This window comes from Chiloscyllium plagiosum, unplaced genomic scaffold, assembly GCF_037043375.1.
Source record: "Chiloscyllium plagiosum isolate Xiang-an unplaced genomic scaffold, Cpla_swu_hap1 HiC_scaffold_28, whole genome shotgun sequence".
Taxonomy (NCBI): domain Eukaryota; kingdom Metazoa; phylum Chordata; class Chondrichthyes; order Orectolobiformes; family Hemiscylliidae; genus Chiloscyllium; species Chiloscyllium plagiosum.
In genome coordinates, this window is record NW_028270166.1 from 32,759,919 (window position 1) to 32,779,218 (window position 19,300).

Here is a 19,300-nt window from a genome sequence, read left to right on the forward strand (position 1 = left end):
TGGTGTAAAAACTTTGCCCCTTATGTCTTTTTAAAATTTCTCTCCTCACCTTTAAAAGTGTGCTCCCTAGTCCTGAAATCCCCCATCCTGGGAAAAAGACAATTACCATTAACTTTATCTATACCCTTCATTATTTTATAAATTTCGGTAAGGTCACCCATGAGAGATATTCAATTTCTCCTTGCATCCTTTATGTAAACCTCAAAGCTGGTGATGCTTCTGATTAGTTTAATCTTAGAGACTTCTACCAATGATAAACAGGCAGTGCAGAACAGAACTGGAGACAAAACTGGTCTTTATTTATTTGCAAAAGATGTTATTTGCAGGGACATGTGCACACCTCTATTCAACAATGCCTTTTTAAACCTATTTCAATATTTAAGAGTAATGGTGCTGGTCCAGCTAATACCTGAATACAATTAAAACACTCAATTGATATCTAAATAATACTTTGTACTGCACTGAAAGTATTCACTTAGATTTTGTACGGAAGTTCTGAAGTGGGACATTAATATATTTTGACCCAGGTCAGACTTCTAACACTTCATTTCTTGCAACCATTTTCCATGGTGAATTGTTAACATGATTTGTTTGTTTCCCAGCAGACCGTCAAGAATCAGCATTGAACCTTACAACAAATGGCATGAGCAGTATCAGTATGTCAGTGGAGATCAATGGGGTTGTTTACACAGGTGAATCTGAAGTTTCATGTTGAACAAATGGGTTTTTTCAAATATAATTTGTCAAATAGACTAGAGAAAATCCCTTTTTGATCTGCATTCTTTAATGAAATGTTGGATTCCCTTTCTATTTCATGCAAAATCCTAAGATTTATTACATTTCAGGGTATTCCAATAAGAGCTCCAAATTAAGAATACCTGGAATGTACAAAATAAAGAAGCCATTCAATCCAATCAGTCCACGCTGGGGTATTCCTGGTTCAATTGAGCCTCCTCCTATCCAAATCTATTACTGCAACCATTGATTTACTTTTTTTTCTGAAATTCTTGTCTATCTTCTCCCTTAAATGCATTTATATTACTTGCACCAACCACTCCCTTTGGCAACAAGTTCCACATTCTTATCAATGTGGATGAAGATGTTTCTTCTGAATTCCCTGTTGGAACTTTTGTCACCATCTTATATATATGGTCTCTAGTTAGGCTGTTCCCCACAAAAGGAAATATTCTCTCTTTCTATACTACCCTTCATAATTTTAAACACCTTTATTAGCTGTTTTTCAAGAGAAAAGAGACCCAGCCTGTCAATTCTTTTCTGACATGCATCTTTTTAAATCTTCTCCTTGTTTTCTTCAATGGTACTATATATCTTTTTTATAATGTGACAAAAACTGCATTATGTTCTTTAACCAAGGTACATTTTAGATTTGGTATCATTTCATTACTTCTAAATTCTATGCTTATAAACATAAAGCTTATTGTTTTCTTTAGTGATCTTGCTAACCTGTGGCAGATCTTTTAGTGATTAGTGTATTTTAATTCCAAAATCAGTGTTTTTCTACTGTCTACTAGATCTACACCTTTTCTTTGAGAAGGTGACCAAATAGGTGGATGTGGGTAAAGTGGTTGATGTGTATATGGATTTCAGTAAGGTGTTTGATAAGGCTCCCTATGGTAGGCTTTTGCACAAAATATGAAGGCATGCTATTGAGGGTAATTTAGTGGTTTGGATCAGAAATTGGCTAGCTGAAAGAAGAGGGTTGTGGTTGATGGGAAATATTCATCTTGGAGTTCAGTTACGAGTGGTGGACTGCAAGGATCTGTTTTGGGGCCGCTGCTGTTTGTCCTTTTTATAAATGACCTGGAGGAGGGCATAGAAGGATAGGTTAATAAATTTGTGGATGACACTAAGGTCGGTAGAGTTGTGGATAATGACGAAGAATGTTGTAGATTACAGAGGGACATAGATAGGCTGCAGAGTTGGGCTGAGATTTGGCAAATGGAGATTAATGCAGAAAGTGTAAGATGATTCACCTTGGATAGCATAACAGGAATAAAGAGTACTGGGCTAATGGTAAGATTCTTGGTAGTGTAGATGAGCAGAGAGATCTCTGTGTCCATGTACATAGATCCTTGAAAGTTGCCACCCAGGTTGATAGGGTTGTTAAGAAGGCATATGGTGTGTTTCAGAACCATGAAGTCATGCTACAGATGTACAAAACTCTGGTGCGGCCACATTATAGGAAGAATGTGGAAGCTTTGGAAAAGGTTCAGAGGAGATTTATAAGGATGTTGCCTGGTTATGGAGGGAAGGTCTTATGAGGAAAGGTTGAGGGACTTGAGGCTATTTTTGTTTGAGAGAAGAAGGTTGAGAGGTGACTTAATTGAGACATATAAGATAATCAGAGAGTTAGTTAGGGTGGACAGTGAGAGCCTTTGTCCTCTGATGGCGATGGCTAGCACGAGGGGACATATCTTCAAATTGAGGGGTGATAGATATAGAACAGATGTCAGAGGTAATTTCTTTATTCAGAGAGTAGTAGGGGTGTGGAACGCATTGCCTGCAGCAGTAGTAGACTTGCCAACTTTAAGCTAATTTAAATGGTCATTGCATAGGAATATGAACAAGAATGGAATAGTGTAGGTTAGATGGGCTTCAGATTAGTTTCACAGGTCGGCGCAACATGGAGAGCCGAAAGGCCTGTACTGCACTGTAATGTTCTATGTTCTTCTCCAGTAATAAGCTATTCCCTGTTCTTCTTACCAAAATATACAATCTCACATTTATCTGTGGTAGATTTCAAAAGCCAATTATTCACTTGTTCACAAGTTTAATAAAGTTTTCCTGTAAATTGTTCAGGTCCTAGGCATTCAGCATCTTCCACCTCCCATTGGCCCACCCCTATCTGAATTTGGTGTCATAGATTGATTTCATAGATCAAATTATTAATGTAAATCTTGAACAACAATAGGCCAAGCACGGATCCAGGTGGAATACTACATTCCACCCTGCGCTTGAAATACCGACTCTGTATTCCTACACTCTGCTTTCTAATTCAAAGTCAACTAACAAATAGTTTTGCCATATGTAGTCTGACTTCGTATTGACTAATCTTATTACTCTGTTCTGAGGACCTTCTGAAAATCTCTGTTATATCTACGATATAACTACTGTCTGTTCTCTTTGTTACATCCTCGAAAAACTCAAGAAGGTTGGCCAAACAAGATTTTCCCCATTTGAAATCCATTCTGATTATTGCTCTTAATGCTCATTTGTAGATGTACTTCTATTGTCACCTTCAGTATGAATTCCATTATTCTTCCCACAACTGATGTTAAGATGGCTGGCATACAACTTCCTGAATGAGGTCTGCCTCTCTGCAGCCCACTGAAAAAAAAACAAATTGGACTTATGCTAGCTATCTGTTGGTCCTTTTAACACCTAGTCTTTTCTAGTAAATAATTAAATATGAGTCATAATACCTTTGCTATCTCTTCCCTGGATTCTTCGAAAATATATGAATGCAGTCTATCGAAATGACGGGCCCTCGCCTGTTTAATTTGTTCAATAGATCTTTCTTCTATTTAAGCGCATTTATGTCATTGCTGTCCACTTACATTTCAATTTCATGTCTACCTGTTCTAGTTTCCCTGGTATTTACAAAAGACAATTTTTAATATTCTGCAGACTCTCTCATCATTTCCTGTGGTATTACCTTGTCTATACCTTTAATGGTCCTACTCTCGTTCAAGCTTCTTTATTGATGTGCATGTAAAACATTTCACTCTTTCGTTTATGTTCCTTAATAAGTTGATATTATAGTTTCTCCTTTGTTGTGGTTCTGTTCGCCGAGCTGGAAGTTTTTGTTGCAAACATTTCGTCCCCTGGCTAGGCGACATCATCAGTGCTTGGGAGCCTCCTGCGAAGCACTTCTTTGATGTTTCCTCCGGTGTTTATAGTGGTCTGTCCCTGCCGCTTCTGGTTGTCAGTTTCAGCTGTCCGCTGTAGTGGTTGGTATATTGGGTCCAGGTCGATGTGTTTGTTGATGGAGTTTGTGGATGAATGCCATGCCTCTAGGAATTCCCTGGCTGTTCTCTGTCTGGCTTGCCCTATGATAGTAGTGTTGTCCCAGTCAAATTCATGTTGCTTGTTGTCTGCAAACAGTCCTACCACAAATTCAACCCAAACTCTGGGTCAGATATGTCGATGACACGTTTGTAATCATTAAAAACACGGAAATAGAAAAAACACACCGGATCATCAACGCCACACTCACAGGAATCCGATTCACGAGAGAAGAAGAAAAGGACAACCAACTCCCATTCCTAGACGTGATGGTACAGAGAACACCGAACGGAGAATTCACCACAAGGGTATACAGGAAAGCCACACACACAGACCAAGTCCTAAACTATGAAAGTAACCACCCCAACACACACAAACAAAGCTGCATCAGGACACTATTCAAAAGGGCCACAACACACTGCAGTACACAAGAACTGCAAAAAGAGGAAGAGGAACACCTACACAAAGTATTCGCCAAAAACGGATACCCGCGCAACTTCATCAACAGATGCCTAAGAGAAAGACCACGGAACGAGGACATACCACAACCAAAAGGACTAGCCACACTACCATACATCAGTAACATCTCGGAGCTGACAGCCAGACTACTGCGACCCCTAGGACTCATAACGGCACACAAACCAACAGCCACGCTCAGACAACAACTCACCAGAACGAAGGACCCGATACCCAACATGAGCAAAACTAATGTAGTGTACAAAATACCATGCAAGGACTGCACAAAACGCTATATAGGACAAACAGGAAGACTGCTAACAATCCGCATACATGAACATCAACTAGCCACGAAACGACACGACCAGCTATCCTTAGTAGCCACACACGCAGACAACAAGCAACATGAATTTGACTAGGACAACACTACTATCATAGGGCAAGCCAGACAGAGAACAGCCAGGGAATTCCTAGAGGCATGGCATTCATCCACAAACTCCATCAACAAACACATCGACCTGGACCCAATATACCAACCACTACAGCGGACAGCTGAAACTGACAACCGGAAGCGGCAGGGACAGGCCACTATAAACACCGGAGGAAACATCAAAGAAGCGCTTCGCAGGAGGCTCCCAAGTACTGATGATGTCGCCTAGCCAGGGGACGAAACGTTTGCAACAAAAACTTCCAGCTCGGTGAACAGAACCACAACAATGAGCACCCGAGCTACAAATCTTCGCACAAACTTTGAGTTTCTCTTTTAAAAATATATATACTTTTTTTTACTTCTCCTCCCTGTTACCTGCCATTCTTCTACTATTTATATGCCTCTTTCACTTGTTGCCTTATATCTTTAATCAACCATGCCTTTTCACGTGGATTGTTAAATGTCATTTTGCTTTTACTACCCTTTTCTGTTCTGGTTCATCTCACTTCTAGATGAAAAAATCAAGTCTTCCCTTGTTGGATTTTTTTTTTAACAGATTGATTTAGAAAGTAATTCTGCACATTGTAACAAACCATTCTATAACCACCCTTACCGTTCTTCATCTAGTTAGTATTGATGTACAGGTAGCTGAATTCCCTTATTATTCAATTGTTAAAAAATTCCATTCCCTAGATCTCCTTTAGATTTTGATTACTTTGAAACAAAGTATCTTTTTGAATGATGTAGGGTAAAAATCAAGGCAGCAATGTTCTTGCCATATCCTGATTGTTTTGGAGCCTTAGTTAGAAGTGATGGAGATGACTTTCCTTCAGATGTACTGTTGTCCTCTGTCATTTGTAGCATGCGTAATTTTCACAATTGTCAACTATTGAAAGAATTCCCAAGTCTTTACTGCTATGTGTTCTTGTACTTGGAAGAACATTTCTATCTTGACTTCAGCAACATTCATTTTAGGTTAGCACATGAATTCATATTAACTGAATCATAAAATTCTATTATTTCGTCCACCTAACAGTATGATTTTGCTGTTTGCATCGTGAAGGCTGTACATCACATTCATAGCATAGCATGGTCTTTAGACTCTGCATTAAACATGTTTCACTCTTAACTTCATCACACCTCCTAGCCATTTTATTCTATTCCTATTTATTCTCTTCCACTTATCCACCTTTTCCTAAATTCATTCATATCAACCACTTCATATGGTAGCAAGTGTCACATTCTGAACACAGAGTAAAGTTTCTTGGGGATTCCCCATTGGATTTATGTTGCTATCATGGATACTTGGATTTAGACACCTCACAAAACATTTCTACGTTTTCTGCATCAAATCTTTTTGTAATATTGAAGACCGCCTCTTCCAGATCACCTCTTAAAATGGACCAAACATTTTGGACCTCTTCAATTCTGGTATCAATTGTACATTCTCAGGTAGTTCCAAACCCATTTTTTCCCAGAATTGTCTGCTTAAGCATAGTCTAACTGTGGCTGTATTAAAGTTTAATGTACGCTTTATAATTTTAAATCTGTTTGCTTTTCACATCATATAGTTTTTTTAAAAATTTGCATTGCTACTCTTAGTATATCTGTACCTCATAGGCCCCTTTGTATCTCTACTTTTGAAGTCTAATTTTCCAAGTCCAGGTGGCCTCCTTATTCCTAGTAAGAAAATCCACACCTGATAACTGTCCATATTGAGATTATTTTGCTGTTAATATATCAATTTTGTCATAATCTCCTTAGTAACTCCTTTCCCCAATTTAATGGCATCCATAAATTTTGAAATTGTGTTCCTGATTCCAGAGTCCAAATCATTTATCTTAATGGTCAATAATAGTGGTCACAGCAACAATTCCCATCAAACATTGTCACAATTTTCACCAGTCTGTGAAACCACTTTTACCCCTACTGTTTTTTTTCTGCTTTGTAGTCAGTTTGTTAATTGTCCCTGACTCCACATAGTTATTGACTGTGGTTATGAAGAATGCCTTCTGAAAGCCTTTTGAGTGTTAATTTATATCACATCCTCCTGTACTCTTTCAGTATTTTTTAAATTGTTCTATAATTCACATGTACATTAAATACTTGTCATTTGAAGCTTTTTAATTTTTCAAACATTTTGTTTTAAGTATCCTCTAAAGGCTGTCAGCAGTTCAAGCTTTGTTTCCATTATATGAGAACTTCTCCCCTTTCCAGATCTTGCTAGATGAAAACTAATCTGATTACAATGCCTCTTCTGTGCTTGAGTTTGTATGTATAGTTGGTTTGGTAATGATTGTTATATTTAGTTTACTCAAATAAGTATTAGCTCTAATTGAGTTGCAAATTTAATGACAATTTCCAGTGTTTTAAAATGGCATTCTAAATTAAACATATTAAATGATATTTTGTTTCAAATAGGTGTTCTGTTTGGTCAAGGACCTGGTATATCTGGTGCTTCGAGCATCAAAGGAAATAACAAGAATAACAATTCTCAGGGTACACCTAGCCTGCCTGTACCTCGCACACCTACCTCCTCCTCATCACATACTTCAAACAACTCTTCACCATGAGGCTGCAGCTGTAATAATGCCAACTTCAGCATAGTGCATCACCACCAACACTTTAAAAGGAGTTCTCAGGCTTTTAACTCTCAAGGAAAGTAACTTTTGATGACCAGAGGTTTCAATTGAATGGCTAAAATGGCCAACAGTTAAGCATAATACATACTCTGCTTATAAACTTTCTTGGGTCACTGAATGAGATCCAGGAGCAGCTAAAAACTACTAATACCTCATAAATCTACTTAATCTTTAATCAAGATTTATCATTGGTTACATTTTTCTTTTCAGCCAAATTCAGCATTTAAAGAATATATGTGTATTTCCATGATGTGCTATTTTAATTGAGATTTATAAGTGAATATTGATATTTTTTGAAGGAAAAGAAAATTTGACTACACCTATGAGATTGCTTCTTAGACTTTGGTATGTTCAGTTACTGCAGAACAAGGAAGGGATAAGCTATTTCAATGTTTATCCATTTATATCGATCATTCTTATACATGTAGCAATACACAAACTTTTACAGTTCAGATATTTATTATATACAGTACTTTTTAATATATTTTAATTTCACAACACAGGACTCTAATACAGTGGAGCTATCCTGAGATCATTTTTCCTGGCAAATGTAATTGGATCGTGAGGAGCATTCCATTCTAATGAAGATCTGGACCATTGTACATAGCTGTTTGGGGCAGGGGTTTAGGAAATAGTGAATTTTAAATGCTGCTGTTCTACAGTTTCCTTTAGTTCTGATGTCATATGTTTGCACAAAAATTCAAAGTGCTCACATTTCTCTCTTAAATGCATCAGTGCTGAGATGACAAGTTCTTCATATATTATTCATTAAAATTCCTTAAAATGACAAAATAACTGATCTGACATTTTTAGCTCTCATTTTTGGCTTGACATGCTGTAATATTAGTGTGTTCATTTTTAAAATTGCATTTTGATAAGGCAAGATAGAATTCTGCTTGCTGATCTCCCTATATTTTGCCACGGAAGTGAAAGCAAAATAATTTACTGTCTGCCGCTAAATACAGATGATTTTTTAAAAAGATAAATGTGATGACTGTTTTCAAAATGTATTAAGGACATCTTAAGTAAAGTCTGGGTATAACTTTAATTGTGAAACATACCTCAATTAAAGTTGTGAAACATACCTCAATTAAAGCATTAGATGACAATAAACATTATAACATTAAAAATATATAATATCTGTCATCACCAGCTTTTTGCAGACATTGATTAATAAGTTGGAACTTAAGTGTTCATGAATAGTATTTGATTTGCTAGGCATTGATCTTCATTGAGCTCCACTGCATTTATTATAGTATTTAACGTGACATTTGAAGTAAAATTTTTATACAGAATCAACTTTGTGTTCATACTGTGAAAATACACAATTTTAGAGTGTAAACTGATGCATCACCATTGAAACAGGTATTTTGGAAAAACTATTCTGCTTGAAGTTATATAGGTCCACGTCTCATATCTATCTCTCTATCTATCAATCACAGGATTCTAAGGTTGCTGTTATGATGAGTGTGAAAACCTATCTAATGGAAATATATCTTTGAGAGGTTGTAATTAACAGGTTCAGTTTTGGATTTGTAGATTTTCAGTTAAGTGCTGTTACTCCACTGCCTCAAAGAAATTGTTCAGTGAGCAGCAAGGTTTCCTTTTTTCCTCCATTTACAATTACACTATTGTTTATCAGTAACCAAATGTGATGGTGTACTGCCATCATCATGTCTTTAGTGTGCTAGAGGTAACAGCATATTAAAATTAATTTTGTAACATTGCATTGAAATGAATGAAAAGCAAAAATTGCTAGAGACAATATGTTTACATTTGGCAAATGTTATTGTGTTTTGTTGGCGTGTTTGGTGAGTGGGGTGATTTGGGTAAAGTCAGAATGTAGGATTATTGAAAAATGGCATCAACTCCTTGAGAAGCATTTACCATTGAAACAAATAGAAAATTAAATAGTTAGTTGCAACATAATGCATTGATAGCATTCTCTATTAAAATGTGCTTTATTACTTAGTTTCCCAAAGTGTATGGAGGTAGAATTCCATTACCTTGTCCTACCTCTGATTATTAGAATTCAAAATATAATTTAGTTTTCTAAAATGCACTGCAAGAAAGTCCTTTTGGTGATGGTTATTTTGTGCCAACACTTAACATAATTTGGTTTAAATCAATTTAAACATTAGAAGAAATATGAAGGTTTTATAATAAGGCTGGCTGTTTTAAGGATGCTGCATAATGTCAAAATACTTAACCATCATATCATCTGTGGCATTTAAGGTACAAGTAAAACCACATGGAGCATGCATTTTAATTTTTCTTTGTCGATTTTCTCCCCATCCTTTCTCCTTTTCCGAAGGTCTTCTCTCTTGTTAAGTATGATTTGATAGGTGACCATTGCCTGAGGCACCAATATGTATGCAGTATTGGCAGGCTATTGTATAGTACTAAGCATCATAGTGAAACTTGATTCAATACAATCTGTACACATGGACTTCTACTTTCCAGGAGTTGCTGGTTAGTGATTAGTAATGCAAGTGCTGGTCAACCCTAACTTAGAGCACCAAAGGCCATTGTAATTGAGGAATTGTGACTGTACTATCTTGGGCTTTTATTAAGAAAACTGATATGTCTAGAATCATCTGTTTACAAGACCTGTTTCTAGACCTGTTTTGTAAAGAAAGGACTTGCATTGATATAGCAGTTTGACATCCTCAGGTAATCCCAGAGCACTTTATTGTCAATAACTTCTTTTGAAACATATTTATATTGTACAGTCAAATGCAACAGCTAATTTACACAAGATCTTCCAAACAGAGAAAATAAAATGGATGTGGACATCATTGACAAAACAAGCATTTATTTCCTAGGTCTAATTCCCCTTACAAATTAATGGTGGTAGTCCACTTTCTTTGACTAAAATGAAATGACTTGGTGGACGATTTCAGAGGACAGTTAAGAGTCAACTGTATTGTCATGGGTCTGGAGTTGCAGATAGACCATACAGTAGGAGAGCAGATATACTTCACTAAAAGACATACTGAACCAGATGGATTTCTATAACAAAACAATAGTTTTTTAATCCCCCAGTTTGTTTTATTACTTAATGTAAATTTCATATGTCATCAGATTATTACTTCTGGCTGCTGGACTTTTGTTAATTTAATGTTTTCCAATATGCTCTAAATTATGATTGCTTGGTTGTGATTCTTGAAGGAAGAACGTTGGCTGCTACACTGGCAGAACTCCTTACTGTTGAAATAGTGTTATGGAATTTTCAATTTGGCTAAGTGGCCAGAGCCTTCATTTAATAACACACCAATATACAGCACTTCCAACATTGCAGCACCTCTTCAGTACAGCACAGAAATGTTAGTTAAATTATTTGCTTAATTTCTAAAATGGGATTTAAACCTGATTCCTCTCATTATTTAACTATTCAGCATTTCAGTCAACATTTTGTTTGCTTCCAGGTAACAATTCTGTAGCTAGATAATGTCAGGTGTTACGAAAATAGGAGACACTGAACACTGGGGTGCAGTGGCATTGCTTAAATAGGTGTGTTCTTTAGGATAGTTGTCTAGTTTTCTTTTATCATAAATGTTTCCAGCATTCTCCATGATCACACAAAAGAGGACATTAAATGTTAGAATAGTTCATTTTCTGTAATATTTTCTCCAGATTTACATAATTAAAATAATAGTGAAGTTAAATCTATTGCTGTTGATTCTGAGATATAAAGGTATGTTTCTTCATAAATTTTGTCTTTTAACACTGGCACTAAAATTAGTTGCAGAAAACTACCTCATTATGTTTCTAAGATGATCAGATTCTATTTGTGAGTAAAAAGAATTCACTGAATGCATTGAGGCCAGGACCTGCCTGTCCTTGGGATCTTGACCTTTTTACATTATAACAAATGACAGTCGGAAATAATCTATTAAATATGCAATTTCCTGTCCCTCATAATAAAGCTTTGCTACTCGTAGCTTTCATTACTGGGATAAAATGATAATTTATGTTCAGAGATAATAGCACAAGGAGGTTATATTGGCTTTTTAAAAAATCGATATGTTGTTGTAGTTGACCCAGTGACCTAAGCCTTTTGGGGATATGATGGATACTCGATTGTTGTTAGCAAATGTAGTTCTTGCTTTTGTATGGCGACAAGCTGTGCCAAATTGATTTCTTCTTGTTGTACAGCATATCAGAAATAGTGATAAATTAGTAGACTAAATTGTATCTCAGTCTAGTTGTATTTGCAGTTAGCTGCACTTTTGACATTTTTGACCTAATTCTACTATTAGGTATAATAAATTACATAGAACATAACAGCATAAATTGTACCTCTGTCTTCACCTATTGGTATGTTTAGAGAACTGTAGCTGTAACATTTTTAGAAATGATTCTGCTATTGGGTTTAACAGGGTTATATTGGTTTAGTTCAATTATTCCAGAACAGAGCTTAATTTAATAACTATCCAATTTCTAGTTTAGTGGCCAATTTTTAATGTTTCCCTCAACCTTTTACTTAATGATGTAATCTTTCTGATCTCTTTGGATTATATTTACTTCTACCATTTTAACTTCCCCAGAAAGTTTTAAAAAAAGACTTGATCTGCATATCTTGAAGGTTTGTTGTGGTTCCTGTATGTTAATGATATGGTAAATACAGTAGAAAATTTTCTGATAGCTATATCTAATGAAATTTCTTTATTTTAATTTTGCTAGAAATACTTATTTAGAGGGAACATTACCATTCATAATATTAACAGTGATTAGAGGAAGTTTAGGCTGTCGGTAACTAGCTGCTTGTGGACTGTGACTGAAAAAAGTGAAGGAGACATAACAGACTCCATGCTTTACACAAAAGATATCTCTTCCTTTTCTACAGGTATACTGCCAATTAAGTGTTGAGAAACATAAGCTTCAGATTTTTGATTTGATGCTGTCACAAATTATAGGCTCAGCCTTAGCCTCAAGTTTATTTTAAAAGCCAACAGCTGTTAATTTTAAACTCAAAAGCAATTGCTGCTACTTTTAAGAGCTTTAAACATTACAGCCCACTTTAATTCACTGTATTGTGCTAACATTATCTACTATTCAAGTAATGGAAAATAAATCTTAAAGATGTGAGTTGGCTAAGTTGAGCTTGATAGCAATGGAAGTTCACTTAAATCCTATAAATGAGGTTTTGACATCTGAATAATAGACCTTCCCAAAATGAAGTTAGATTTCAAGTTGTCCCTTGTAGTGAAACTGTCGTTACTCCAATTAGTTACAACTATTTTAATAACAATGTGTTATAAGCACTTTCATTTATACTCTTCTTTGGTTTTGATATTTTGCTATGTTCAAATGTGTCCTGCTCGGCATGTTCATGGGTCAAAATTTATATTTTGTTTAAGCATTCAAGAATTTAGTATGATATTAGAGCTATGCTCTGCTGTTCTACTGCAACTTCTTAAAAAAAAAAGTATGCATCAGGTGGTACCATGTCCTTGTCACCAGAAGCTTAATTTTGCCAGGGTGGCATTTGGAGCACAGTTTGTTTTTGCTGACCCTAGGCTTGGGATCAGGAAAATTCATAAGATAATACCACCAAAATAGGAGGAATGAAAATTGTTTTTTTGAATTATTAGTATACATAGTTTCAGGTGAACTAAAGGAAATTGCAAATTGCTGCATCATATAAATTACTTTGCAGTATGGGCCCAGTAATCAAACTAAATCTTGTGATTTAAGAAATGCGAGTATTGCTTGTACATAAAGACTTAGTCGTCTTTTTGAGCTACCTCATTAAAAATCTACATTGTGCAAATCTGGGCATCAAGAAACTTGGTCAGTTTAGGTGACTAATGTAAATGGCATTGCATGGCAATTCAAACCAGAACTTTTTCAGTTACTAGTATCTTACTTTTTTAAAAGTATTGTTAGAAATGCCATTTGAAGGATTAGTCTAGTTTTTAAACCACCCAGTTATTGCACTAGACCAAGAAGACCCAAAGATCCATGTTTGTATTAAGTTGCCTGGTCTCAATTGGCACAGGGAGGGGAAACAACAATTCCATGAGCATGAGGTAGGGAGATAAAACAGCAAAAGTTTATGCTTACTGTATGTATTTTTGTTAGTTAAAGATATGATTGGGGGAGGGGGGCTGCTGAAGAGTTGCCAGTGCTTGTGGAATCACATCCCATCAAGATTGGGAGGAAAGAAATATTAGTTTGTTAGCTGATGCATTTATTTTTCTTCTTTGCATTTTAAAATGTGTAGTTGCTCGCTTTAGGGTTGAGGATAATTAACTGGTTTGCAGCTCTAAACCCTGTGATTTATGAGAACTGTATGTACAATCATACGCCATTGTTTATTGGAATACAGAATGGTCAGATGGAATGAGCATTGGCCATTTTGGTAAACTATACACATTAGAGATTGACTCCTTGTCACATTCTAATTTGGACAGAATCCTTCAGAACAATTGCTCCAAGTTTAAAATTATATTGCCGAATGATTGATTTTAGGGTTTTCCAAGTATTCTCTTTTAGCTTTTTTTAAGGGTATCGCAAACAGCACCGAAGAATTATAATTGATTAAATATAGTTTTCATAACACATTTGAAATAAATATACTTTTATTGGAGATATTTTGCTTTTATTAAAAGTCCTTTCCTGTTTTCAAAATATGAACCACTTAATATTTTAATTGATTTTATAAATTGGTTTCCTTTACATTTGATAAACTTGAGCAAAGCCAACAATCTCTGCAAATTATCAATTGTATTGCAAGTAATCTACATTTTCAAAAATCTGCTCAGAGTTTAGGTGCATAATTGTCTTGTATATGGTTTTTTTAAAAACAGTAATTTGCACCAGTAGTTAGCAATCTCTACTCCCCAAAGTCAGCACAGGAACAGCTTATTTATTTATGTCTTTTTATTTAAGTGACCTTAATGCCCAGTGCATTGGGATCCTGAATCTTGCACATTGTTGACTTGCGCATCAATGGGAATTGTTGAACAGAGACTGATAGAGGTTAAAGCATCAGAGTTCCTTTTACGGTTGGTACATTATATCCCATGCACTTAAGCTGTTTTAAAATGGGCATAATTTTTACAAAGAAAATGATAAGGCAATTTTATAATCCATATTTTTTGAATGGAATCATGAATATCAGTCTTACAGAATTAAGTTTACAATTGATATTGTGAATTAAATACTATTTACTTGCAAATCACCTACAATATTAAAGGGGATTATTCTGGTCGGAGTATCTGTTTAAAGGAATATTTTATTGGGACAACTTAAATATTAATTTGCACTTCCAGCTTTTTATGAATTTTTGATAGTAAACCTATGTAACATTTGTTTCCCTAAAATTTCTAACCTGCAAAATACCAATCTGCTATGGGTCAAAAATTCAGTTTGAAATCAGTAGTCAATTTGTTTTTGTCAGTAAATTTGGTACCTACTGCCTGAAATGCAATATTAATTTAATGACATGAAGCAAATAACACCATTGTCATTTAGACAAATTGTAGCCTGAATTACATTGGCAATATGAGTTACATTGCAAATGGAAAACGTCCTCTTAAAGTTTGACTCACTGTGCTAGGCAGTCTAACTTGTTTTTTCTTGCTTCTTTATAATACTATATTGAATGTTGTTACAAGACTCTGAATATACATGAATCCTAATTTATTTCTGTATGAAATCTATTTTTAATATTGAGTTACAAGTGCTGTTTAATGTACCTCACCAATTAAAATAAGTAAGATTTTGCCAAAAAGTTGCAGTTATTTTCTGTTACAACTTTACTGCACTTGTGCTTATAATGATGGTTATTAAACACTTAAAACATTGGCAGTTAATTGTATTTCAGGGATAGTAGAGAAGCATCACTTCGGTTTCAGTTGACATTAGAAGGTACCTAAAGACAAGAGCTAGATGTGGAAGATTTAATAACAAATGCAACACTTGAGTTACAATCATTGCATTAGACTTTTGGCTTCAAATTATTTAGATGCAAAATTAGTTATTTGGAATGATTAGTGTCCAGTCTTATAAGTGGACTTGAATATATTTGTAAAAGCCAAGTTTAACTCTTCTAAGAATTATTTTTTAAAATTTTAAACTCCTGAGCATTGACTACTACCAACTAATGAGAACTATAAAGATTTTTTAAAACTAAGTACTATAATTCTGAAATAAACCGTAAAATGCTGGAAATGCAAAAGTGGATCAAAGACCAGCTGATACTTTCACTATATGCTTTCTGTCAGGGTGGAATCAAAGAAAGGGTTTAAAGTGGAAACATAAGATGGAATTCTTAAGTCCCAGAGGAGGTGAGGTAGGAAGTGGAAAGCATGTTTTATTAAGCAATAGGAAGATGCATAAAATTCCCAATATTTTTCCACCTCCAACTGCATTAAGTGCTGGGTGGGAAACCCCATGGCTGACCTTCCCGTCTTGATGTTAATTGAGACCCTTGTGGACAATTGAGGACCACTTAACAGCCTCTGCCTACCACAGCTGGGATTAAAACAACAGCACATAGCTTTCCAAATAAGTGTCCTTCCCAGAGTGTAAAGTGCAAGCAGCTTGTTACTGTCACTGTTGGGAGGTTGTGTGGTTTAAAAAAAAGTTAAAAGCTCACAGTGCCTGATTGAGGGAAGGGAATTCCTATGAACCTCTCCCCATGATACCCCACACAAATCCCCTTTCTTTGACCTTTCTTTGGGTTGCTGATCTTTGGGCTGCATTCTGAACAGCAGCCATGGCTTTCTGGTTGGTGTGCAGAGTGATTGGGTTGCCAGCAACTCCTGTCAGCAAAGACTTCTGCCCCCTGAGGGCCTTATTCTGAGTAAAGACACACCATTGTACTCTTAACTGCCTGATGAGCAGAAGAGAAGGCGACCTTACACTTGAGAGAGGGTATCACTTCTTCAGCCAACGTGTTGGATTCAGTCAAACTCCCTGTGTATGTGTGTTTTTCTCTCTCCCTCCAGATTCTGTATTGGCAGTGTTTTCTCAGATTTCGTTTTTTAAATCCATTTCTTTAGGTAGGGTATGTATAAACTTTAGATATACTGTCAAGGTTGTGCATAATAAGTTGACAAAAGTCCACATACAATAGTATATTCCACTTTAAACAACAAATTCATAAATACCCAGTTGTCCATAAAAATTACTTTTAGCCACAGTCCAAAGATGTGCAGGTCAGGTGAATTGACCATGTTAAATTGTCCATAGTGTTAGGTAATGGGTAAATGTAGGGATATTGGTGGGTTGCGCTTCGGTGGGTCGGTGTGGACTTGTTGGGCCGAAGGGCCTGTTTCCACACTGTAATGTAATGTAATCTAATCTAATCCCCATCTTTGGATATCAAAGGCTTTTTGGAGATCTGACTACACCTAAACAAGGTCTGTTGATGTGACTTCCATCAAATTATGCTTGAAATATTTATCTAAACTGTAAAGCAATTTTACATCTTAAGTATAATCAAATCATGTGTGAAATGTCTTAATTGCTATCAAAATATAAATCCAAAACTTGCATGGTTTCTTGCACTCTGTGAAGGAATGCCATTAATATAATTTGAATGGTTTCTTAGAAGTTTATTACTGTAATCATTAGGGTCAAATATTAGAAATATTGTTTTTGATTTTGATAATTTCTCCATTTGAAGCGTTCTATTAAAAAAATTCTATCATCTGCTATAAAGTTCTTTTAAGAAAAAGGTTTGCTGTATACCAAAGATTTAATAAACACACTTTAAAGAAAGCAAAAGCACTATGGAACCTACCTGCTTTGATATTGTCAACTTGTCCTTGCTATGTACAAGCTAATAATTATGCTGTGCTGTTAGAATTAGAATTAATAATGACTAATAAATATGTACTTTTTGTCTCAATGTGCTGTTTACAATCTAGTACTATTCGAGGCTAGATTGTGATTCTCAGGGGTTTTGAAAACATTAACTACTGTGTATCTTCCAGTGATTGTAGAAATCAAATATTTACTCTTAACTTGTAACTATTGTGAAAACCTATGTTACTTTGTGCCCTTGTTTCATATTTTACCTTATTTGTGGGAACCTATTTGACCAATTGATTAGGAAAATGAGAAATGCCAGTAGCCAAGATAAAATTCACTCAGCTTTGCAATTGGTTTAAAAGAGGAATTGGAGTAAATACATTTCTAGTTGAGTTCAGATAAAAAGTCATTGATCTAAAACTTTAGTACTTTTTTTCTCCACAGATGATACCAGATTTGCTGAATAATTCCAGTATTTTCTGATTTATTTAATAAAAGATAAGTCAGTTCTATCTTAAAAATATAAATTGAAGAATGACAAAAATTGGAAACATATTCATATCAATTTTTGATTCCCTGTGATGAAGACATGAACAAAGGAATTGAAAATAAGCTCCCACAAATAATGCTTCCAGGTTTTCTTTGTTCTAGGATAGTTTATTTGGCTTTTATATTATATGTTGACAAATATAGAATTTTGTGTACATGTTTTAAAATGTCATTTATTATAACGGGTTAGAACAAGAAAATATATTTCTCAACTCAGGAAAACCACTTCAATTTATGCAAAGCTTCAACTATAAAAATGTGATTTAACCCTTACCTCCATCTCTGTGTTCACTTTTCTCAATTGTACTAGTGTCATGTGACTGGTCACTAATGGTTTACATTTTTATAACAACAACTTGTATTTAACCATCTGTACATTTAAAGGAATAAAAATTCAAACATAAGATTTGACAATATTGATAATAAACTAAAAGTTCTGACTTTTTCCCCAATTTCACCCTTTGCCTATTTGTATATATGTATTGTGGTGTACCATAACAAAACATTGTAGATGTTGACAATCTGAAATAGATGGTCTCAATGTTAAACTTTTAATGTGTTCTAAACCATGCACCCCATTTATATTTTACCACAGCTTTTTAAAAACCTTTGCTCTTTAATGGAGGTGAAATGGGCATAGAATATGGTAATATTATTATGATAACTTTTTTCATGAGGCTGCTTGTTGACTTCTCCCATGCAATTAGGTATCTTGCTGTGGCTTTTCTCTTTTCCAGTTAAGCCTCCGGACAAAACACGGCAAATACACTTTTGTAACAGTTACACACCAACATGTGAAACTCCATTTTACGTGATGTATTTTATTTTGTTTCTTCTCAATGATTGGCAGTAAAATCATAAAATGTTTACAGAACAAGGCTGAATCATTAAACGTGCAGTTCACCTATATCATTTCCCTGCCTGTTTCCAGGAGCTCTACATTCTTTCCTTTTTCAGATATTGATTGAATTCCCTTTTGAAAGTCTCAGTTGATCCTATCTCCCTCCCATTATTGAGCACTTTCCAATGCAGATACCAGCTACTTGAGTGAACACGTATTTCTTCATTCAGCCAACTTCTTTTGCAAAATAGCTTGACATTTGTGCCTTTTAGTTCATATCTTTCCATCAATGTGAACAGTTTCCACGTATCCAACTGTTTAGATTGTTCACGATTTTGAGTATCTTTATCAGACTTCTTCTCAACTTTCCTCCAAGGAAAATGGCCTCAACTTATCCAATCTTGATAAGTGCCAATTTTTCTGATTTCTGAAGCAGTTTGCATGAAGCCTTTCTGCACCATTTTAAATTCCTTCTGTATCTTTCTGCAATATTCCAGTTGTGATTGGATCAGTGTTATATGCAGATAACTTCATTGCTTTTCTTCTTTATACTCCTTTTGATAAAGTATAGGATGACATATCCTTTAT

At 35.2% G+C, this 19,300-nt stretch overlaps 1 protein-coding gene across 2 annotated transcripts in view; it reads left to right on the forward strand.

Moving 5' to 3' along the window:
* arid3a (AT-rich interaction domain 3A) overlaps positions 1 to 18,318 on the forward strand; it is a 109,766-nt gene extending 91,448 nt beyond the window's left edge. Inside the window, exons 6-7 of one of the 2 annotated variants that reach the window (XM_043721024.2) lie at positions 603 to 692; positions 7,334 to 18,318. In XM_043721024.2, the coding sequence (XP_043576959.1) occupies positions 603 to 692; positions 7,334 to 7,485 (242 nt within the window). In that variant the 3' untranslated portion in view covers positions 7,486 to 18,318. The remainder of the gene's footprint in view (positions 1 to 602; positions 693 to 7,333) is intronic. The other variant, XM_043721025.2, reaches the window with a different exon arrangement.
* Positions 18,319 to 19,300: the final 982 nt, after the last annotated feature.